Genomic DNA, 24,705 nt, shown 5'->3' with positions numbered 1-24,705 from the left:
GCACACCAGCTGCCTTCCACCACAAATTATATTTGGTTTTAAAGATTTTATGGCAGATAAAGCACAAATTTTTTACTTTGCTGCTTGAGTTGTCTGTGTTTGAAACATGGCGATGCCTTCTGCAGCGTCCTTTGCAGTTTGAGGCAGTTGGTCACCTTCACAGTTCAGCTAATTTGAAAATGTGGTAAGCACACCCGTGGCTGATCCAGGGGGGGAGGGGGGGCACGGAACCCTGAAAAATATTTAGAATTTTTTCCTAATCCCTTATCATAGTTTACAAAACTTAGTTAAGTATTATTTTACAGCAATACTAAAGATAAGACTTTTTGAACCACAAATGAAATTGACTAAACATATCAATTCTTAATGTACTAACATTTTTTAAATTTAATTTGACCCTCCCCAGACCCCTAATTCTTGAAGCACACTAAATTTATTCAAAGAAATTACTGTCTGTAAAATTGTTTATTTATTGCAAGTTTACTTTTATTATAGAGTACAAAATATTTTCTTGTGTGAAATTCAATTAAGATTTCAAGCAAATGACCTGTCAGTGTAAATTTTTTTTTATTATTATTCTCTTGGTGAACAAACATTTTATCCTTTGTGCAGATATGTCGTAAATTAAATTGCTAGTGTAGAGATTAGATTTGAAAAGTGGAATGTTGGTGGATGAGTTGAGTGTTGTGCTCTTGCCCACAGCTGTGCGACACGTACCCGCGCTACCTGTATGTCCCAGCGACCGCCACCACCCAGATCCTGATGGGCAGCTCTCGCTTTCGCAGCAAGGGCCGTCTCCCCGTCCTCAGCTACCTGCACAAGAACAAAGTAGGCTTCTGTCTCATTCCAGTCCAACATAAATACTTTTCGACGTGATAACGTCTTGTAAATAGATGAACGCCGGCTGCACGCACGAAAAACCATGATTCATTGTCACGTTCCGCCTGAGCCAAGCGTGCAAGAACCGGCCAACCACCGTGCGAGAAAATCTTCTATAATATCAAACGGGTTATGGCGGGCTTTTTAAAAGCAGCAATTTAAAAAATTTGATTTATTTGTCCAATTTAATCATTTCAAATTAACAATTTATTGACATTGATTTGATGCCAGTTTATTTCTATAACTAATTGTTCGTGATTATATTTAAACAGATTATTTAAATTAAATTTGCAAAAACTGTAAATAATATTTGAAAATTAAAAAGTATGCAATTTTTCATCAATGTTTTCTTTTGACGTTATCACGTAAAATTATCGTCTGTAAACCAACTTTACAGACAACCCCTTTTTTTAATATATTTGAACATTCAGTAAAATATTATTTTTTATATTTCACAGTAGTCTATGAAAAATTAATCCAAAATACAATAAAATAAAATAAAATAAAATAAAAGAGTAATATACATGGAATTATTACAAAGAGGTGTAAAATAGCGGAAATTTAAAAATATGGCAAATGTATTTTCTTAAACTAGTATATTTTAAGTTTGAAAGTTGTTTTGTTGATCTGGATATATACATAAAATATATTTTTATTAAAAATTTTAAATCATAAAAATTTATTATTTGTTAAATACAAACAAAGTGTGAATAATACTGCTGTTCAAATATAAATTTCCCAATAGATCATCTTTGCATCAATCATGTTACATTTTTTTTTTCAATAATTTTTTTTTGTGAATGTGTCCGATGTGGCGTAGGCCAATTATTGGTAACAAATAATGTGAAGAAAATAAGAAACATGCAATTTGAAATTTGAAGCAAATATCAAATTATTCATGAATGTCAAACAAAATTATTCACGAATATTGAATATTTTTTGAGTACTTGCAGACCCCTAGTTTGTGGGTTTCCGTTGCATGTTTGTGGATGTTAGTTGGTATGTTATACAGCATGTAACTTGTTTACAGCCAGGAGAGGTGACTAGTCAGAGCGTAACAATAAATGCAACGCTCAGGAGTTTGGCTTGCAATGTTGGGAGAGGAGGAGAGGAAGCTGAAATAACAAACAAACAAACAAACAAACAAACAAACAAAAAAAAAACTAGAGGGCCAGAAAGCCATAAGACTTTTGGCAAGTTTTTTTTGGCCAAGTTTTGTTAAAGGCGTGAACCTGCAGTGGGAACCACAATAGTTCATTTTAATCGTTGAGTTAATTATTGAAGTGTGAAGTTTGGCTTCTAACGTGCATGGTGGCCACTTATCCTTCACTTTGTTCTTTAAATTTTGTGGACAGCGTGCTTATAAGTAGTGACAAGATTATATGGTGAGTTCTAATAGGTCGTCCCAAGCCCAAATATTATATTTTTTTGAATTTTATTTTGGATTGTATATTTATGTTTATGTAAACACTTAAATTCACGTGTTAAAGTTTTTTTCATTAAAAATTGTAAGCAAGTACTAAAGGTCAGTATTGGAGGCAATAAATTAGCAAACATTTCATGACCCATCCAGAATTATTTAATATTATTTTGCAACTGCAGCCTTGTTTCTACTATAACACCTCTTGAAAAGACTTCCTGGAGCTATAGTATGCTGGACATACTGTGTTTTCTCGCATAATCGTCGCACGTTTTATTCTAAAATCAAGTTTGAAAGGTAGGGGTGCGATGATTTTGCGGAAAAAATTTTTTTTGTTAGATAAAGTTATTCAAAAAACAAAACCCATTCATGGAAAGTACGTTATTTTAAAAAGTGAAGTATAAAAGAGCACGACAAACAATTTAAATTAATGTCATACAACAAAAACCTTTCTTCAACTTTAAATAGAAAAACATTTGTGATCCAAATGAAAGCCGAACAAACGCGTAACTACCGTAGTACACAACACGAAAGAGTGCGGGGCTATCAAATGTAGTTAACTCAGCACCAGATAGAGAGAGCGCGCTGCATGCACTCGGCGAGATATCGATATTCGGCTACATGCGCGTGCTCTATAGGAAAGCAACATAACCAAACATTAATGATTGCAATGAGCGCTGGCTACAGTTTTGTACGTGGTACACTGTGGCGACGCTGACGAACGGATGAAGGTTATAACGTTTAAAAAGTCTTTAAAAGATAATTTACACGTCGGACAACTTCGTATTTCCGTTAATTAAATAAGTAAGTGATAATGTCAGAATAAATATTAGATTTTTATTTTAAAATACATTGTTTTATATGGAAAAAATACCCACACAAAGCACTCAGAATCTAATAGCAGGACCAAAAACATTATGCAACGTTTACGCGAGAGGTTTTTTTTAATCCAAATTTTGACGCCCTAAAGTATGGGTGCGACGATTACGCGAGTGCGACAATTATGCGATAAAAGAGGTTACGTCATTGCTAGTTTATGCTGTTTTCATAGAAATAACCTTTGGAATGGACAATAATATTGAGTTTTTTCTGTGTGTTTAAGTATTCATATTAGGTGTCCATTGTGTCAATGTTTTTTTTTATATAACTCTTTTTGTGCCATGGTTCCTGCAAGTGTGAAATGCTGACTGGGTGGTTTGTAACTGCTTGCGGGTGGTGCCTACCTGCATAGATTACTTCTTGTAGGTGGTGCCCACCTTTGTGTAGTGCTGACCTACTTGTGGTGCCTGGTCTCTTACAGTGTCCATATCTCTTCTGTATTTGTACATTTATGTTTTTGTAATTCTTGTCTTTTGTTTTTAGTTTTTATTATACCCACCATAACTGTCGGTGGGCATGTCACAAACTTTAATAGATAGATAAATAAATAAATTCCTGAGGTATTTCTCTGACAACCATCATAAACTGTACAGATGACGTGCACTGTTGAGACGGATGAAGGCAGAGTTGCCAGGTGTGGGAGCGGTGATGCCGGTTGTCGCAGGCGGCCATCTGCCGGTGCAGCCAGCCGCTGTCGGGCTTCAGCGCGCGCTGCCTGGAGGACGAGCAGCTGCTCAACTGCATCCTGCGCACCAACCCGAACAAGAGCTACATGTACGTCGTCGACACGCGGCCGCGGGTCAGTGCTTCACGTGACGAGCGTGACCGTCCAGGACCCTGATACATACAGCTGTGCTCTTTCACTGGGCATGCTTCGGTTCGCATATTCTCTAATCCGGCTCCGATCAAGCCGGTTGAGTTCAGAATTTTCATGTGGGTTTGTTGAACGTTAGGCAACGTGATGGCAAAGACTTGTTTCAAACAGCAACTCTCTTTTGTATTTTTTTTTATTTCTATTCGTAGTGCAGCATAAGAGAACTTGATGTAAATATCATTGTGCTGTTTATTCATTTTTTTTTTGTATTCTCGTTGAAACTAAATAAACATTCAGTAATCCGGCAAAATCGATAATCCGTGATTGTGGGGTCCCAATTGTGATTAAAGAGTCTTTACTGCATTATCAATTTTTTGAAATGATCAAAGTTTTTTTAGACCTAAATGATTTAAATATGTGAAGTCAGCAGCTATATTTATGTAAAATATATACCTAATAATGTTTTTTTCTGTACACAGTGCATTCCAGTTAATTTGAATTTCCTATTAGTCAGAAAGCTTCACAAAACTACTTGTCCTTATATTCAGCTGCAGTTTGAACAAATGTAAGTTGATCTATGTTTAAGTCAAACTTTCTGCAGCTCTTGATAGGATTAATCATTAGACATCAATTCCAATCTGTTCTGTTTAGCTGGAATGCATTATAGATAATTTTTGGTTATAAATCCAATAAATTTTGTTCTTATTTTGGTGGTGGCTTGGGCTATGAAGCCTTGCAAATTGTTGTAAATGGATGTTGTATGCTGAGAGAAAAATCTAGAAAAGTTGGGGAAATACTTTCGTAATTTTTTGGTGGTTGTGGGATGGATAAACTGCCTTATTTTCATGTTTTGTTTAGCCGTAAGTGCTAAAATATTATGCGTGTTGTAAGGTTTGGGTTGAGAATGGTTTAAGTCCAACTGATTTTTTACTAGCTTCATGAGCATTGAGCAGTGATTACCGTGTTTTCTCGCATAATCGTCGCACATTTTATTCTAAAATCAAGTTTGAAAAGTAGGGGTGTGACGATTATTTGGAAATAAAAATTTTTGTTAGGTAAAGTTATTCATAAAAACAAAAGCCGTTCATTGAAAGTACGTTTATTTAAAAAAAATAAGGTAGAGTATACAGGAGCACGCCAAACAATTTATATTAATAATTCATTAAACAAAAACCTTTCTTCACTTTAAATAGAAAAACAAAATCTGTGACCCGACGAACGCAAGCAACTTTAATCTGTGACGTGAACTAACGCGTAACTACCGTCGTAGTATACACTTACCATGAAAGAGTGCGGGCTATCAAATGTAGTTAACTCGCCACTTGACAGAGAGCACGCGTTGCATGCAATCGGCGAGATATCGATATACGGGAAGCAACATAACATCATGCGTCGTTTACGTGAGAAGTTTTTTTATCCCAATTTTGACAGCCTATAATATAGGTGAAACGATTATGCGAGTGCGATGATTTTGCGATAAAAGAGGGTACATGTTAAAAGTTACTGTTATTCTGATATGGTGTCTTAAGGAGAAAAGAATCCATCAATGTTAAATTTATTTTATTTGAAATCCTACATATTATAATATAAAGTTTAATGATACTTTGAGCCCTTTAAATGCTCAAGAAATGTCTTAAAATTAAAATATATTTGGCTATCTAACTACATATTTTAACTGCTAGTAATTTTATCATTTATGTTACCATAAACAAATTTTCATTCCGTATGTTATCATACATATGACAATCTACAAAAATTATGTAAATTTATTTGTTTATGCTTTAAACCATAAAAGGCTTTAATTTTTAATATTACATCTTAAAAGTTAATGTTACAAATTATAAAAGTTAAGATAGTGATGTGTATATGGCTGTTAAACTCTTTTTATGTTATTTTATGACCTATTACCATAACTTTAATTTGATTTTCTATTCCCACACCAATACCATATTAAATGATAACCTGTGCTTTAACTATGGTTTCTTATATGTTGCTAACAGGAGGAATTGGTTTTTCTTGTTTTAAATTTAGTTCGTAAAAGACTATTCACATGATTCAAAATATTTTATATATTTTCTCTCGTGTTTTACCTGTAACGGGGAATAAAGATCTCCTAAATTGATTCAGTAAGTTAATAATGTGATTGATGAAATGTTGTAGTACCTGTGTTATTGTTTCGAAAATTAATGTTGATCACAGAATTGAAATATTTATTACAGTTTGGAATTGTGTTATATGCAAGACTGCAAACATTGATCTGTTTGTGCACTATGTGTACATTTTCAGGATATTATTCGTAAGTTCCATCCATGTTTCCTCTAGTAAAAAAGTATTTGATTGGTCTGTTTAAACTGGTCATGTGGCATGATGTTTGCCAAACATTTAATCTCTGGAACACTGAAAAGTGATGATTTCATGCTTTATGTTTTGTTGAATGAAACTCATGGTCGTTCGATTCCCAATATATGTATTAACACTTGGAACATTTAAAATATATTGCTTGGAAGGAGTGAACTTTATTGGAAAAATAACTTTATCAGATATTCTTCTGTTATTTCTGAGAAACGTGCCATATTTATGTAAATATAATGAAATAATTTTTATAAAAACTCCTGAAACTGAAAGTGAGGGTTGCAGTATAATCACAAACCTACATCTTTGCTGCTGGAAGAATTTTTTGAAACTGCGCGGCGAGGCAAGACAACTGTGTCCAGGTCACAGCCGTCTCCAGCGATGCGACCAAAACGTGAAGTAACAGTGCTACTAGTCAGCGCTTGGGTTAGTATTAGAAGTGATTGTCGTTTGTTTGGTCACTTGTGCTTTGATTTGCATTATAGGAAAGTGAATTTTTAAAAAATAAATGGATACTATAGAGAGGTATGGGAGTTCACAATTTAAAATGTCAAAGGACTGAGACGAAGTTACAGTGCTAACTTTAAGATTATAGAGGCAAATCACGCAATTCAAACAAACTGCCGGGATGCTCGTAAATATGACATTGCTGAAAGCAGTGTGCGTAAATGCAGATGGTTCGAGGAAAGCTTTCAGAGAGCCTAAAAAGGGACGGTTCTCTGATATTGAAACCAGCATGGTAAATTTCATCAAAGAGAAGAGAGGAGACGGAATTCCAATTTCACGAGACATTATAAAATTAAAAGCCCAAGCTATTGCTCGTGAATTGGACACTCGGCATACTAACTTCAAGCAAGTGCTGGTTGGTGCATAAGGAGGATGTGCCATTGCGTTTTTTTTTTTTTGCGGCACAACACAACTAGTGCAAAAACAGCCAAAAGATTCCCGAGAGAAATTGTTTAAAATTTCAGCGCTATGTGATTTGTTTGCATAAACAACACAATTATTTGTACAGCAAAATTGGAAATGCTGATGAAACTGCAGTGTATTTCGACATGCCCAGCACAGTACCATTGAAACAAAAGGCGTTAAAACTTGTCACCGTGCGCATGACTGGAATCGAGAAGCTCCGAGTCACGGAGATGTTATCTGTTTTGGCAGACAGCAGGAAACTGCCATCATTCATAATCTTCAAAAAAAGGAAAGCTCTTCCCAAAGAAGTGTTTTCCGCCAAACTGAATTGTTTGTTGTCAAGAAAAAGGCTGCATGACGAGTGATTTAATACAAGAATGGTTACGACTGGTGTGGAATCGGCACTTGGTCGCACTTCTGAAGAGAGGGGCGTGTTGGTCCTTGATGCATTTCGGGAACATCTGGCACCTGAGGTTAAAACTACGATAAATAATTTTAACACATACTTGGTTGTTATACCAGCTGGAATGACAAGCCAGCTACAAGTTCTTGATGTTCTTGTAAACAAGCCATTTAAGGACCACCTTCGGTAACCTCATAGTGGTTGGCTGCTTGCCGGTGACTATTCTCTGACACTGTCTGGGAAAATCAAGAAACCATCAGTTCTTCAGCAAGCAACATACATTTCTACAGCCTGGCAAAGGATGACTTTAGAATCCATAATTCGCGTCTTTAAGAAGTGTTGCATTTCAAATGCCATGACTGCCACTGAAGATGATCTGTGTTGTCAAGATGAAGATAAAGGCAGTGTCAGCAGTAGCAGTATTGCAGACACCGACAGTGAAAGATTATTCTTACCAGCATCATAAAAAAATTTGTTAATATATCTATGTAAAATAAGTGTTAATATTAATACAATTGTGTAGTTTTGTGACAATCTCAAATTTATATGGGCCTAGGTAAGTTTTTACTATTTAAATTTTATTACATTATGTGCTTTGTATTTTAACTGTGTTCTCCTCTCTAAATATATTTTTTTGCTGGACTCGTAATCAAAAAGTTTAGGGTCACAATACTAATACATTCAGAGTCGCAGTATCCTCCGGTAAATACGGTAATGGTAAATGGGAAGCTAGCATAGTTCTTTGGAAGTAAATAACATACTTTATTTATTTGATTACAATCCTTTCTACACTTATTAAGGTTGCAGTTACATATTACCTAAAACACCATTAAACCATTATGTACAACCTGAATTTCATTTTATTTGTGTGAAAATTTTTTAAATAACAATTGTACTCATTGCATGAAAATAGCTGTTACATTGTGCGAGTTCAGCTGTGGCCGCTAAATATCGGACATGAATATCGATAAGCAGTTTGGTACATAAAATATACGGAACATTGTGAAAGTTTGGATGCTAAATGCTATGTAAAATTTAGAGCGTTGAAACATATTTACTTATATTTACTTATAAATCCATACTTACACAAAGTTAGAATCCTAGAAACTAAATGACTTTGTCACAAAGGTTTTTTTTAATTCCCAACTCCTTCCTTCTCTTTGTGAGGGTACCACGTAGAATTTCATCATATAATTGGATGGCTTACACTATCTGTTAAGAATATAGGTGTGTGTGTGTTGTTATATTGCCTATTTTGCTTGTATGGAAAAACTAAGGATCTCTGCCTTAAGTAGTGATAATAGATATTTTTCATACTGCAGGATATTGTAATAATACTTCAGCATGTTTCTGTTTTGTTTTAGTCTTGAAACTGTATACACTGTTCGTATCCATAATTATATTATGTGTATCAGCCATGCATGTTGTGTGTGCAGATAAACGCGATGGCCAACCGGGCAGCGGGGAAGGGCTACGAGAACGAGAACTTCTACGAGAACATCAGGTTCCACTTTTTTGGTATAGAAAACATCCACGTGATGCGCAGCAGTCTCGCCAAACTGATAGAAAGTAAGTTTTAATGGCGTAGTGGCTACTGTACTTGAAAACTATGTGCCATTTATACATCAGCCTAATTTATTTCCTCATAACAGTAAATAGAGCCAGGTAGTCAACTTCCACATTAAAGTGAAATGCTGATAATCAAATGCTTACCACTGTGTAAGCATGGCTCTTGTATATTTCAGGATTACACCTGGCACTGTACATTTCAAAGACCAGTTGTTCCCTATTTGAGGTTGCAGCAGTTAAAATAAATCCTGGGTTAACCAGTGTAGCTTGGGTTGGTTAAGCACTGCAGGATTTGTAAACTACTGTCACCACCTTTGCTTTCACCCTGTCTACTCCAAGGACAAACCTTAAAATGAAAAAAAAAGGGCACAGACAGTAACAAAGTAAGACTAGGATTAAGCATGAGTGAGTTTAATGCAACCAAGTATAGCCTACAAGACTTTCTCATAGGTTAAAGCTATAAGCAAAAGGGGTACAATTGCAATTGATCAAGAAACAAACAGATAACAAGTTAAAACTCCGTTGATAAGGGGCAGGAGTCACTTCTCTCAACATTTGGCTAATGGGCAAAAAGAGCATCTACAAAATGTGAATGCTTAGCAAGTTACAGGCTGGGCCTTTCTCAGGTCTCCCATGGTTTATTTTCAAAAATTAACATCTCTATTGATACACTCTTCTGTAGTGTAATACATAGTAGCCTAAATTATATATAATAATCCTGGCTGGGCATTTAAACATTTGTTATTTATTTGGTTATTTAGTTGGGCTTCATCCATTATTATTAAATCCTAACTTAATGTTTTCTTTATTATTATCTAAATTGAAATATGTAAAAGTTATCATGTAACTCATGATTTTCTACCTGTGACTACCAAAACAAAAAAAAAAAAAAAAAACAATTTATATCTATAATAAATAGCAACTCTGTAACCAGCGAACGTAGTGTTTTTATTTGTTTGTTACAATCCACATTAACACACTGACATCGTACGGCCGAAGGCCACCCCAAAGCCCGACCTGCACCCGCCAGTACTCAGCTCCGCTAACGGAAAGCGCCCCTAGCCATGGCCCACCCGAGTCAAGTGAGCGGACCGCAGCCCAAGGTAGAGAATAGCGAACCATTTTAATTACACATGCAACGCACTCCCCGTGCCTACAAAATTCCCCACACAATAAAAAATTAATCAGAAACAAACAAAAGCCCCTAACTAATAGAGTGCGACGTAGGAGTGCCCGGGTCACTCACGTGTAGCTTTCTACTAAAACAGCTGTGAGTGCAACCCTTGCGGCCTTCAGCCTAAATTCAGTAATGAAATGTGTGACGTAACGCAAACCGCCCCAAATTAGCATTATCATTCGCCACTGGAGTAGTTATCAAGAAACAGACAGTCTCCAGCTTGACTCTAATATTCAAACTTATTTTAGACAAACTTATTAAATGTCAATTCTAAAACATATATAGATATTAAGTTAATCATTAAGTTTTATTGTATGAATTTAGAGCCACTTTCTTTTTATTATTAATGTAATTTTTTACGAATAACGGAACTTTAGAAACTCTGGCGCGACAGGGAGCCCACCCCTCCCCTCGCGCCAGGGCTAGACGCCAGTACAGCGCGACTCGCGGACCGGGACGGACGCACGTCCCACGGGGAGCCATCATTTCTTTGTGTTCACCGAACGTCCATCTGGTAATTATAGTCACAACCGAAACCTTTTTTTAAATACTCCCCGTGTGCGCCCGGTCCTTTTCCGGTGTAGGGCCTAACCCAGCCGCGTCAATTTAACTCACCCCACACAAAGCATTACGCGGGGCCGTGCAGTATACGGTACGGGCCGTCTCCTGCTACCCCAGAACTTTAATTAATCGCCCAGTGCACAGGCACAGGCTACATCCAATCGTAGACGTGTTTTTAATTTAGTAGCGAGCCGCGGTCCATACAGGTGGGCCCGCGCGTCGCAATTTACCAATTACGGGATTAGCCGACTCTAATCGAACGCTCTCCCTCAACTGCGACTGGCGTAAACACGCAGGTGTCCCTCTCAGATAACGTGTGGAGTGTAATCGTGTACGTAAGAGCACCACAGGGTGCCGTTTTGTCAAGTGTAATTGTAATAATAGTGTAACCAAAACTTCTACGTGTTCCGACGCCTCACTGGCAGTCATGTACCGCCGAGTAGACCTCGCGCCCAATGTAATGAACCAGTGTAAATCGTGAGCAATAAAACGTCCAACCTGCACCTCCCGTGCGCGACGTGCGACCCGAACAACCAGAACAGTGTATGTAAATTAACCTAAACAACCCAACCCAATCAGGAAACAAATTCCATCACCGCCGACGGTTCTAGCGGGCCACGCTTTGGGCAACGAACCCACGACCATCACACGGTTAGACACCGAGCTAGCCTGGGGCCCTCCCGGAACAGAAATCTCTAAGAAAGCCAGCCACCCCGCTAGGACCTGCGCCCGACCTCGAACACGAGACCGCGGCGGACGGCAACACCTTTCCTGCAGTGTGTGAGTTAATAAAATTTTACGTGCTCACCCCCGTGTTCGCCACCGGATTAGTAGTTTTACTTAGTCGTTTTTTGCTTTGCACGTTTCCAGGTTTTTCTTTTGCTAAAGTACAATTCCAGGGCCGCTAAGAGAACATGAGGGGGAGGGTACGCTAACTGTATGCCACGGTACATATGTTGTTCATCGAGTTGAAGCAGACTTCGTTGCGTCTTGCCCAACTTTTTTTTTTGCCTGTGGCAATTTCATGCTAACTGAAATTTACAGAAGGCTATTCAAGACTGGGGCAGTAAAATTAACATTGCTACAAATGAATTCGCACAATTTGAAGATGTGCTAAGTAAAGGATTGGTGTAAATAAATTAAGCTGTTGCTCCCCTGAGGTTGGCTCCGAGGATGTGTGCAAGCGATTAAGATTAATTAAATGATAGAATTACTTAAAATTGTTGTTTCCAAGATTAAGTCCTGGGAGTGCTGAAAACGTCCTACCTCGGGTGGCGATGTGAAGTGACTGGGGAAAGACATGGCTGTCTAGGTGGTTTGTCAGTACTATCATGCCGAAACTCAAGTACCGTTAGGCGAACCCGAGTCGTGCCGCTGATATTCGTAAATTTAGGACAGAATATTTCCTTTGAAATGACAAGATTATTAAGCCTGAAAATCACTTTTAACAGTTGACGTAAACAATTATAACTCGAATGATAAAATAGGAAATGGCCTTCTGCTTTCCAGGTCCGTTATTAAAATCAAATTTACTTTTAATATAATAATCTCTTATAAAACCTGTAAAAAGTTTAAAATACTAAGTATTATTACTGTAAAAGAAAAGCTTATAATATTAATTACTTTTTATAGCACTGACTCGGCCGCGCCCTCTTGCGGTAGTTCGTGGCGCGCGTACACGCACACACACGCACATGCACACATATCGCTGGCGGGGAGTTCGAATTCCACAAGGAGAGGTATTGCGAGGTGTGGTGACATGTCAGGCTCTGTGAGGCACAGCCCCGGACGACATCAACATGAATAGTTTATTGGTTGTATTCGAACAGGCCTAGTCTTAATCGATGGTGTGTTAAATTTGAGTAAATACAGTATTTCAAATTCTGGAAAAAAAATCCCTCTACTTGAATCCCATAAGGATATAATTATATTCAAATCAAACTATTTATGTAAGGGCTATCCACTGGCTCAGCATTCCACGTGGTGCGATTCCAATTGATTGTGAAACATCATTGCTTTGCTGTTTGCTCAAATGTCTGTTTTGTTACAAGTGGCTTCCCTTGGTGCAATAGGGCGACATCTCAAAAATTATTCGATTTAGAGCGGCAACCTTTGCTGTGTTCATTTTTCGTTGTGTTATCCAGTGGATGAAGGCCATATTTTTGGTTTCTTGTTTGGTTCATTTTAATATAAAAGTAAAACGCAACATTGATAAACTGGGCAAAAAGTTCACCAACGATTCGGTCAATATTGCAGTCACCATCATCGGGCAGTTACCTGCTCCCTGATGATGGTGACTGCCAATGGCCGTGAGAGCCTGCGAGCGCTGTGCGACTCTCTGGTCGGGGTCGGCGCGAAGGCACAGTGCTCAGTGCTCGGTGCGTGCGCAGCGTGCGAGCTGAAGGCGCCGACGATGGGCGGCTTCCTGAGCGGCCTGGAGGGCAGCGGCTGGCTGCGCCACGTGCGCGGCGTGCTGGACACGGCGTGGTTCATCGCGCGGGCGGTGGAGGAGGGCGTGAGCGTGCTGGTGCACTGCTCGGACGGCTGGGACCGCACGGCCCAGGTCTGCTCCCTGGCCGGCATCTTCCTGGACCCGGGCTGCCGCACCCTCCAGGGCTTCCAGGTGCGGGGTAGCAACCGCAGAGCAAGTTCATACACCGTTTTATTTAACACCGGAATGTAACTGAAAACATTAAATCAATCAGGAATTTGATATGTAATCTTTTATTATTATAAGTAGGGATGGGTCGGTACCGGTTCTCGGTTCTTGGTTCCTACGGTTCTCAGCATTTTAACCGGCACCGAGAACCGCAGCTAAAATGTTGGTGCCGGTACCGGTACCGGGAGTATAGCAAAACCCTATACGAAAATAGTCCTTCACTACAACTTAAATGCAGCATGAAATGGCTCAACTCACGTCCAATTCACTTATGAATTATTTTTTTGGACTTCTGTGGAATAATATTCATCTCTAACTATAAAATAAATTACGAGTGAAAATATTTAATGTTCTTGTCACATCTGTAAACAAAGTACGTTTTACAATCAAAACATAACAGTTGAAGGTGCCATTGAAGTAGTTCATAGATGTGTGCAACTGTATAACGTGCCGCAGCAGAAAGATGAGAACAGTAAGACGCGATGTTTGTTTCGATGGTTTTTAAAATAGGCAGCTAATGGAGTTGTTGACACGTAAGTATGAGTGACTGATGTACAAAGAACAATTAAAAGTTCAAAAGTATATTTGTTTAATATAATTGATGATTGATTTCAAATATTTCCGTAATAATTTTCGGCATTCTAACATTTTATGCTATATGTGCAGTGCTGTGGAGTGTAAGTTCACTGCATCTGCAGCCATCTAGTGGAATGGCTAGTAACTTTCTCTTTTAGGCAAACGGGATTGCTTTGAAAGTGGCACGTCTGTTTTTAGAGGTAATAGCGTTGACGATGATCCTGCGGACACGTGATAAAAGATGTTTTTTTTTTTTTTTTTTTTTTGCAAAGTGGTGTATGTATTTTACTATTGACTGGACAAACGAAATGCTTGTTGACACTTGCAAGGTATAATTATTCCAGCAAAACAGTACAAATTGTTTAAGAAATGTCATCGGAAGTGTGGCAGTAATTGACTTGACTGCAAACAAACTGAATTCAATGTAGACAATTTATTATTTTAATACTTTAGTTCACCATCAATTTAATTTATTTCCATTATTGTAATATTTTCTTTTTATTCCTATGTTTTAAAGGAGGGTGTATGTAGCTTTCTTTAGATAATTGCTAAATTAATATAGTAAATTTTAGTTTTATTAAGTGTTCTCTATATTATTTAGAATTATTTTTCACTAATACATATTACATTTGCAATAGGTTGGTGTGTTTGCTGTAGCTTGAAAACTGTACTAAAACTTTTAATTTGTTTTGATAGCCTCTTTAAAGACTGAACATTATGCCAAAGCATTTCTTTGTAAGCATACAATAAAAACATTGAGGAAAAAACAATACAAATAAATTATTATTTTTCAGTGTTATAAACAATAAATTGTTGAAGATGGAAGTCTAGTGCTTTTTTGTAGCCGAAACAATAAACAGTTTATTACTTGAAACACCTCATAAATAATGTATGAATAATGTTTATTTTATTTTTGAAGTCAGAACCGAGGACAGAGAACCGATTTTTAAGAACCGGTACCGAACCGAGAACCAGGGAAAAACAGGAATTGACCCATCACTAATTTCAATATAGTTTAAAATGGGATTATGTAATATGAACTAGAACACTAAACTGAAATTAAACTGAGATTGCAGTAAAGTCTAAGCCAAATAATCCAGCAGCGCAGTTATGTGACCTGGCCTCCAAGATTGAAACCCGGAATAAACTTTATAAAACCTGATTCTGGGCGGCTAGATTGGAGCGAGATTACTGGAAAAAAGATTTTATGGTTTTATTTTTAGACCTTTTTCAGTTTTAAAACAGGAGAATTTGGTGTTGTTATTTTTAATGAACTTTGTTTATTAATAAAGATACCACCATTTTCAAGAAATATGGCACTTATTTATTCAATGATACTTACTTTACCAAAACTGTGTCATTTTGACTGAAACGTGATACATGATGCAATTTTACAATATAATAATTAGTAACAAGCATATCAAACTATCGGGAACAATAAAAATAATCCAACAATAATTATTATATGTGCATTGGAAAAATGTACCAATGTTGTAATATAAAAATTAGTTACTAATAACTGGTGCAATATACAAAAAATGACACAATATTTTTTTCAATCTATTTAATACATATATTTTGGAACAAACTCCATGCTAAATAATTTTTATTTATTTAATTTAATATATTAAATAATTACAATTTTGTAATCTAATTTTTGTTTTGATTAAATATGCTTATTAATTTCATTATTTTTTTGGTACATTTCGGTGCTTATGGTTAGAGACCCCGAAAAATGGTGAAGCGCGAAATTCACGAAAAAACGCGAAAATTTGATACTCTAAACAAATTTTGCGACTTTCCTTTGATTTCGACATAGTCGCGAAATTCATGCTTTTTCGCACAAAATAATGTTCTTATGTCGCAAGTTCTATTTATTTACGCCATCATAAACATAGGCGTGAAATAAACATAGACTGAAAGACTAGTGCCGTGATATTATCTTTGTTTTGACACGTTACCAAAATCCACGTATTTTTATCACTATGTTCACAAGCAGTAAATATTGCCATCGCAAATGAAAACAAAATGTAACACTACCAACATAACAAAATTGACTCCACAGTTTTCGTGTTTTGAATAATGGTCGCGCAAGGCCCACTGGTGTTGATTTTTCTAACCTAATTTAATTGCATGGAGCTAAGGTGGCAGTCATTTTTGCGTGCACATATCTATGAGTGTTTACAAATACCGTCCACATTTTGTAAGTTTTGTGAAACGATTGAATTTATGGCTAAGATGCCGAAAACTTCGACAATGTTTGATTGCGAAAGAGAGATGAAATCGGATGGATTTTATATTTTTGATCAGCTGGACAAAATTATGATGTGCAAGTTCTGCAACGTGCGGGTTGATTGGACACGCAAAGACACGTGCAAAAAGCATGTGGCAAATGACACACACAAAACAAGACAGACAATTGTTTTGTCAAGCAAATTCTACCGTGTCCAAACAAATCTCGATAGGCGACAGCGTGAATAAAGCAAACAAGCTTGAAAGTGCAGAAAACAAGAATTTGTTTCCGATTTTGTTAATATGATGCTGTAAGTTAACATTCCTTTGGAAAAAGCTGATCATCGAGCTATGAGGGAATGGTTTAACACCCATGTTGAAGGTTAGCGTTATTTATTTAGAAATGTTTTCCCCCTCTAATAAAAGTTCATAAGCATATGTAGGCCTACAATATTATCGATTAACTTACCTTTACTTCAAATAAATATGCAAGTACCTCAGATTAACAAACACATAAATAGGATGGATTGCATTGTGAAATGGTGAGCATACCACAAGATATTTTTGACTTATTGATTGATGGTTTGACTCTGTAATCTAGCAGTAATCTTGAAAAGGTTAGGTCAGGTTTGGCTAAGAATTGTTTTGAGTAAATTAGCCCATTGATATTTTCAGCGATAACCTTATAAATGCTAACTATTTATAAGTATATTGTAAGTTATGTATACATTTTAGGTTCAGGGGATTTGCCATCAGCCAACACTCTTAGAGAAACTTATGTCCCAAAAATTGGCCAGGCAAATAAGGAAGCAGTAAGGCACGCTGTAGAAGACAAACAGATATTCTTGTGTGATGAAATGACAGTCAAAGTGGGCCGGTGTAAGGCAGAGTCTGCTACTTTGTAGTGCCTATGAAAGATACTATGGTAACTGTTGTGTTACACATTTGTGTACCAACCAAACTTGCCTGCAGAGGAGAATTTCTATTATGTACAGTGAGATAGACTATAATTGAATTTGGATATTGAAATACTGTGTATTGTAACTTAGAATTTTTAATGGAATATCTCGAATGTTTTTACTTTAAGACGTGTTTAGTCTTTGTACAGCCCGTGTTCTTTAGTTTACAACAATTTTTTTTTTCAAAATGAGATATCACTTTGATACTGTATAAAAAATACTGACTTACAAAACAGGTTTTAAAACTATACCAAAGTACCATGTGAGAATAAGTATTTTCTTGAGATGAGTAATACCTAGGTATCATATGTGAAGTATTGTAATCAAAAAGTATAACAATGTTTAATTGATTGAATCATTTAAAGAAGTTTTTACATTTTTCCTGTTTATGTAAAGAAGATTTTCACATACAAAATTTAACAGCTATTTATAATTGTATTTTTATGTACAATATAACATATTCGTAAACACCACTTTCCTCATTTATATGAACCGCTATGAGGTTTTTTTATACACCGCCAATGGCATAATTTTTTCACCATTTTTTTGGGGTCTCTACGATTGCTGATTTTTACACCGATTTTTTGCACCGCTTGCTTATTTTTACACAGACTTTTTGTGCCGCTTTTGTCATTTTTTTACACCAAAATGAGCCAGTTTTATTTACCATTTTCTGGGGTCCCTACTTATGGTGTATTAACTTGCATTTCTGTGTTAATATGGTGTATTGACACAGGGATGTAGCCAGGAGGGGGGGGGGGGGTGGGGGGTTAGGGGTTCAAACTCCCCCTTAGCACCAAATCTTTAATTAATTTCTTATTCATCACTCAAACAAATTTCATATTAAAATTAATAAAATTTTTACCATTACAATATTTAAATATAAGTACCGGAAACTGCTAAAATAGCACTATTTTACACTTTAAAATCCAAAATTTTCCCGGGGGAGGACCCCCCCCCCCCCCCCCCCCCCGCCACCAGCTTAGAAAAAGGGGGGGGGGGGGTGTCGGGCCGCATGCTTATCAACACCCCCCATACACAAATCCTGGCTACGCCACTGTATTGACATACACTTTGCTGTTTTATTTCGGCTTTATCGCAATTCACTATATAATCATATCCCTACAGATTACAAAAGGTTCTGAACCGTAGAATACCAGACTAAATAAAGATCTTCCACTGTTTAAATTAGGCAATGAAGACTTTTACAACAGTGACCATGTTATTGTTAGTACACATGTTTCAAAACCTTCATTATTTCTTTTTAAAACTAAATAAAAAAATTGCAAATGGAGTTATATACATTTATTTTTGTTTAACATATAAAGCAAGGTTATTATATGACTCAGCCTAGGGGTATGTAAACAGAATATTTTCTTGTAGAATAACTAACCTATAATAGTTTAGGGTGTGTGCATGCAAGTCTGGGGAGGGGGGGAATAAGTTACTACAGAAACCCACCCTATGAATTTTTTTACAAAACATAATATTTTCCTTCTGTTCGTATATTAACCTCAATCACATCTCACATGTTAAACACGTTGAGAACCGGCAGAACCGAGAACAAGGATCAACGCAATGCTACAAACTCTTATTCCTCTGTATAATATAAATATGGCCCACTAGTGGCCAGTTGCACCAATGGAACTCAAGCCTGGTCTTGAGTCATAAGCTGTTTGGATCAGTGTTCGTCCACATTGTTTTAGTTAAATTTTTTATTTTATTTTGTCACAATCACTTTCCATATTAAAATAGAAGCTTTTTTAAACCTAATTTTATTTCAACTCCTTCATTTTGAATTAATTAACAAATACCCGTATGTGTTTTCAATCCTGATTAAAATTCAGAAGATGAAGCAGCTGTGTTGTTATCTCGTGACAATCGTATCGACTTTGTCACAATCGAATGCAGCTATTCAAATCGTTCCGGCCCGCCAGTAATAATGCACCTAACATTCTGCGAAACTGCTGCTGCCATTGTTGCAGATTGAAAATGTATGGACTATATTTTCCGTGAACAAAGTTCATGTAGTTCCAGTATGTGTTGGCGCAGTGTTAGAGGAATGATCTTTAGATCCTTCTTGTGTTAAGGGGGTGCCTCCCATTTCAGGTCATGATTTTATATTTATATTAATCACTGATCAACTTGTAGACTTTTTCAATTTTTAACTTTAATGAAATGAAAAATATATACAGCGCATACTTTTTGCATAATTAGCTGCCAAAGTTACATTTTTAACATTTTCGGGTTGTACAAATAAGGAGAATTTAATTTATTTAAGAACTGAAACTTTTTAAGTTTAACTGCAATGCCACTGGATACTTCATGATATGGTTTGCATTTCTATTACAAAAACTCATTTCATGTTTCTTGGCTGTCAAAATGGTAAAAAATTTGAGAATTTTGAAATGCCAGGTAAAATTAGTTAATATTTTCTGAAAGAAATTCAAACCATTTCTTGAAGCACCCAGTGGCATTGCAGTTAAACCTTAAAAAAGTTTCAGTTCTGCAATAAATTAAATTCTCCTTACTTTTACAACCCAAAAATGTTAAAAATGTAACTTTGGCAGCTAATTGTGCAAAAAGTATGAGCTGTACATATTTTTCATTTCGTGAAGGTTGAACAATATGAAAAAGTCTACAAGTTGATCTGTAATTACTGTAAGTATGAAATGTTGACCTGAAATAGGAGGTCACTGTAGCGAGGGTCAAAGAGCCCGACGGAGACACGGACACACGGACGGAACGGCGCGCGGGGTGTCGGCCGCAGGCGCTGCTGGAGAAGGACTGGCTGGCGTTTGGGCACAAGTTCAGCGAGCGGTGCGGGCACGTGGCGGGGGACCCCAGGGAGCTGTCCCCGGTGCTCACGCAGTTCGTGGACTGCACCTGGCAGCTGACGCGCCAGTTCCCCGCCGCCTTCCAGTTCAACGAGCGCTTCCTGCTGGCGCTGCACGACCACGTGCAGTCCTGCCAGTACGGCACCTTCGTGGGCAACTGCGAGAAGGACCGCCTCGACCTCAGGTGCAGCATCAGTTCTGGAGTAACACGCGGTGCAACTGGAGGAAATTTAATTTCTTTTAATAAAAAATTATAGGAGGCAAGATATTGACCAAAACTCTAAATATATGTAGTACGATGTGTGACTCACTCACTCACTCACTCACTCACACTCACTCACTCACTCACTCACTCACTCACTCGTTCACTCTCACTCACTCACTCACTCGTTCACTCACTCACTCACTCACTCACTCGTTCACTCACTCACTCACGTGCTATACAAATTTTAAACCACTTCCTGATGAGCTAAAAATTCAGAGTTTTGACAGATGGTAGATTTTAACTCGTAACCAATGAGAACATTTATAAAAATTTAATAAATAAACATTTTAGCACTAAAATTTTTTTAAAACCATCTAAAACCCTACCAAGCTGGTTCATAGTAGCATGTTCTAGAATAATCATCATGGCAACACCACTGTTTAAATTTCCCATTATTATAAATTTCTAAATGTTTGTTTATGACTGAAAAGCAAGGGACTGAATAGCAGTATAAATAATCAAAACAAAACAAAGCAAATAAAAAAAACAACCTTTAAACTTGTTTCATAACTGTTATTGAAGGTCCAATGTGACCGAAGGGTAGGATAATGACAATATGGACTGGTTTGGTGAGATCTACAATTTAGATCCCGTGTTTTTTTTTCATTTCTCCGTCAGTTATACCTCAAATAGAGATGATTGTTTTGTATTCAAGTAAATTTAGAAGGGGTGTGCAAAGCCCATTGTTTCATTGTGACATCGTCCGGGCCTGCGGCCCCATTTAAGTCCGATATGCCACCGCCCAAACACCATCCACCCTCCATTCAAACCTCCCGCCTACCGTGCGTGCGTGTGTGTTCGCCCGGCAATAGGGCGCTGTCGAGCCAGTGCGCAGCACCCCTAAAAACATAAGTAAATATAATTGTGTTATTTGTTTTTATATTCCCTAAGTGCAACGTGACGGCAGATCGGCCGGGAGGGTTTTATGTACTTTTATTTTAAAATAATGTATTAATATATCATAGCGTTTCCGGACATTCCCGAGGAAACCCGAAGCCAGACAATAATTAAATTTAAATCTTAATAATTATAATTTTACAATCTTTTCTCTTTATTCAAAAATTGTTACATAATTTTTAATTCATTCTTGTCATGTTAATTTAGTTTCCCGTGGCACGAATTTGCAAATATCTTTTAACGGCAATTGTTTCGGCGGGAGGACGCCATGTTAGTTGAGCGAGCCATGAGCTCATCCCAGTCTTCCGCCATCAACGACCGAGAGCAGACACTTCAGCACTCCGGGGACCTCACCGCTTGTTTTCTCTGCCAAGTAATTCTGTTAACTTTAATTTCGTCTCAATCACTTTCTTGTAGTCCTCACAGCTACTCTCGGTCGGGGGACTGCTTCTTACCCCTAAACCGATTCGTGGCGTGGGCGTTTTGTACAGTTTCAACCGTGTACGTGTGTGAGCTGAATTAGCGGAATAAATCAGGCGTGTGAATTTAACGTATTATTCTTTTATTTTCAATCTGTGTGACCACGTGGAGTGTGACGGCGTGTGGGACGCCTGAGAGCCCACTGCGTAGGTAAGAGCGTGCCCGACGCTGAGAGCGGGCAGGGATTAGTGCTAGATGTTTTCAAGGGGGAATATCACGTCTCACATGGGCGACGTCACGCCCTGAGTTAGGAGTCTCACCGGGTCCACGTGCCGCACCACGTGGTGGCCCCCACTAACCTTCCACCTTAAAGCCGACCGATCGACCCCACGCTTACAACAAGTGTCGCCATAACGAGTGGCCCAACAACAATTATTTACCAAAGACACATATCAAAGATCACATCAATATTTTGCTACATCATGTAAAATCCATACACCCAACTCTTGATTTGTGTATAACAGCAAGACTTCAATATTTAATTTAATAAAGCTACAATACAGTCCATATTGGTTTGTAAGCAACTGTAAACCAGTTCCTGCGGACAGAATATTTGGAAATGGAAAACTCATGAAATTTAAAAGTTGTATCTAAAACCTATAAAATACAGACAAATTGACAAAATCCTGATCATATAAAGTTGGAATTTTTTGTTTTGTTTATCTAATATCTTAATGTCTGAAAACTGGTATATATTTTATTCATGCCTTTGTACACCATAAATAATCCGTAAATGATTTACTAGCATTAATGAAACATAAGGGATACAAACACCTGTGTATTAACCTAATTCCAGTTATAAATGACAAATGTGTAATTTTTTGCTTGATAATAAAGTGTTAGTATTTCATGATTGATTAAATATATTTGTTCTCTTTTTCAGACTGTCATGATTGTGATTGGTTATGTATTGTTGATGGAAATAATAGTAAAAACTGTATATTGCATAGGAAAACTTTTTCAATTCATTTCTGTATGTTACTTACGTTTGTTTATTTGTACATTAAAACCTTTTTGTTGCGACCCCATTTATTGCGACCACCTCTCTATTACAACCCGATTTCGATGAACCGTGAAAAAATTGCCGAAAATCGGAAGAAAATCGGACAGAAAATAAGTTTCTTGTGGTGAGTAGCGTGTTACTGGGTTTCTCTTGCGGAGTGCTGTACTGCCGTAGGCAGCGCATATCTAAAAATAGATACCACTTCCTGTCAACCGCTGTCAGAGCTTGACAACCCCCATTCCACGTCCCTTCAATGCAGGAAAAACCCTCCGGCCGCAGCGTGTGAACATGGTAGTCGGCCGCTTGCTCGCCCTTGCTCACCCTCTCCCCATACCGTGAGCTGCGGCCGATCTCGGATGCCGCTTGAATTTGTTAACAATCACGTTATCTGCTTCATTTTAACGAGGAGAGTAAAAATATATTAAAACTGTCAGCAAATTGATAAAACCTTTATGTGTCCGCAAAACAGGGCACAACACTGGCCGGCCAGTTGTTTTCATTCAAAACATGGCTAAAGAACTTGCATGGATCAGGCTGAAAACATCCGGCAATACGTGTAGGTTATAAGGAATCTTGTTAGGAATTGAGATGTTATGTTTTTCGAGTAGATATACACAGCGACAGACTGGATGCACGCCTGCCTCAACTTGTTTTAACTGCCGCAGCGATGTTTATTTTGACAGCTCAAGCAATTATCTTTTCCCGTGGGTTGACAGAAAAAGGTCGCTTCACCCGGCATAAAAAAAAGGCTACGCCACTTATTCCCCACGCAGGAAACACACTGGCTGCCTTCTGTCTCCCCCGCATTTATCTTTCTTCTAACATTCCACGTCTCGCCTCTCGCGCGAGTAATAACGAAGCGACCACGCATTGGGCCGTTTTATGCTTGCTTTGGTGACAGCAGCTTCATTTTATTCGGTATATTCCTTTTCATAGGACCCTTGCTATTAAAATACATTTATATTTAAGTTTGAAAGCTTGTAAATTCCTTGCCAGAGATGACTGAACTCGAACTTGGTGTGAAAAGTGACATATTTTGACATAATTTTTTTTTGGGCGTGTTTAATGGGGAGGGAGGGGTCCGAAAATATTTACAACGATCCTACCCCTCCCTTACCACTTTAGTACCACATTCATAATAGCCCAATTTTATGGGAGAATGGAGGGTGAAATGAGCATTTTCTCACTGAAGGTTTTTCAGAGGAGAGCGAAGTTGGGGTGTTATAAGGGAGGACACTAGATGGTTTGTGTGTCTTGGAGGGATGAGCTAGCCTTGAAGAATGTTACCGAGGGTAGGGAGGGGTAAGCTCATGCGTCATGAAGCCGCTGCCGCCAGCCAGCCGGGCGATCTTAGTGTGCGCCCACTCGCGTTGCAGAACCTACCGCTGCCATATTTTTAAAGGAAATGTCCCATTATTTTTTTGTTATTCTTACATGAAAATTATTGGAAGTATTAAAGCAGACACAAAAATACGCTGTGTGTTAAAATTAACAGATTTTAATGATCTTTCATTTCATTTTGTTTTTAATTTTTTTTTCTGATTTTCACATTTTGGTCAAAATGTCCCAATTTTTTGACGGTTCCCGAGAATGTATTCGTAAAATCACAGCTTCGTTAAATCCAGGGTTCGTGACATCGGGGTTATAGTGTATTTAACTACGGCAAGCAGATAACATACATGTAAACTAACCAGTAAAAATAAACTGTCTTTTAACATATTTTCTTTAGAGTGGTCTGTAGGGCGACGGACTTGTCATGAAGGTTGAAGTGGGTTCAAAGCAAAGCCGTCTAGCATTGTGAGTGACAGCATCCTGCCATTGTACGGCTGGT

At 37.6% G+C, this 24,705-nt stretch overlaps 1 protein-coding gene across 7 annotated transcripts in view; it reads left to right on the top strand.

Moving 5' to 3' along the window:
* LOC134536553 (myotubularin-related protein 6) overlaps positions 1–24,705 on the top strand; it is a 211,039-nt gene that overhangs the window by 165,735 nt on the left and 20,599 nt on the right. For 6 of the 7 annotated variants that reach the window (XM_063376301.1, XM_063376299.1, XM_063376305.1 and 3 more), the window contains exons 5-9: positions 703–828; positions 3,843–3,977; positions 9,096–9,228; positions 13,357–13,589; positions 20,163–20,413. In XM_063376301.1, coding sequence (XP_063232371.1) covers positions 703–828; positions 3,843–3,977; positions 9,096–9,228; positions 13,357–13,589; positions 20,163–20,413 — 878 coding nt within the window. The remainder of the gene's footprint in view (positions 1–702; positions 829–3,842; positions 3,978–9,095; positions 9,229–13,356; positions 13,590–20,162; positions 20,414–24,705) is intronic. The other variant, XM_063376304.1, reaches the window with a different exon arrangement.

Source organism: Bacillus rossius, chromosome 11 (genome assembly GCF_032445375.1).
Source record: "Bacillus rossius redtenbacheri isolate Brsri chromosome 11, Brsri_v3, whole genome shotgun sequence".
Lineage (NCBI taxonomy): Eukaryota > Metazoa > Arthropoda > Insecta > Phasmatodea > Bacillidae > Bacillus > Bacillus rossius.
The sequence above is the reverse complement of the archived record's forward strand: the minus strand, read 5'-3'. Positions and strand labels throughout refer to the sequence as shown.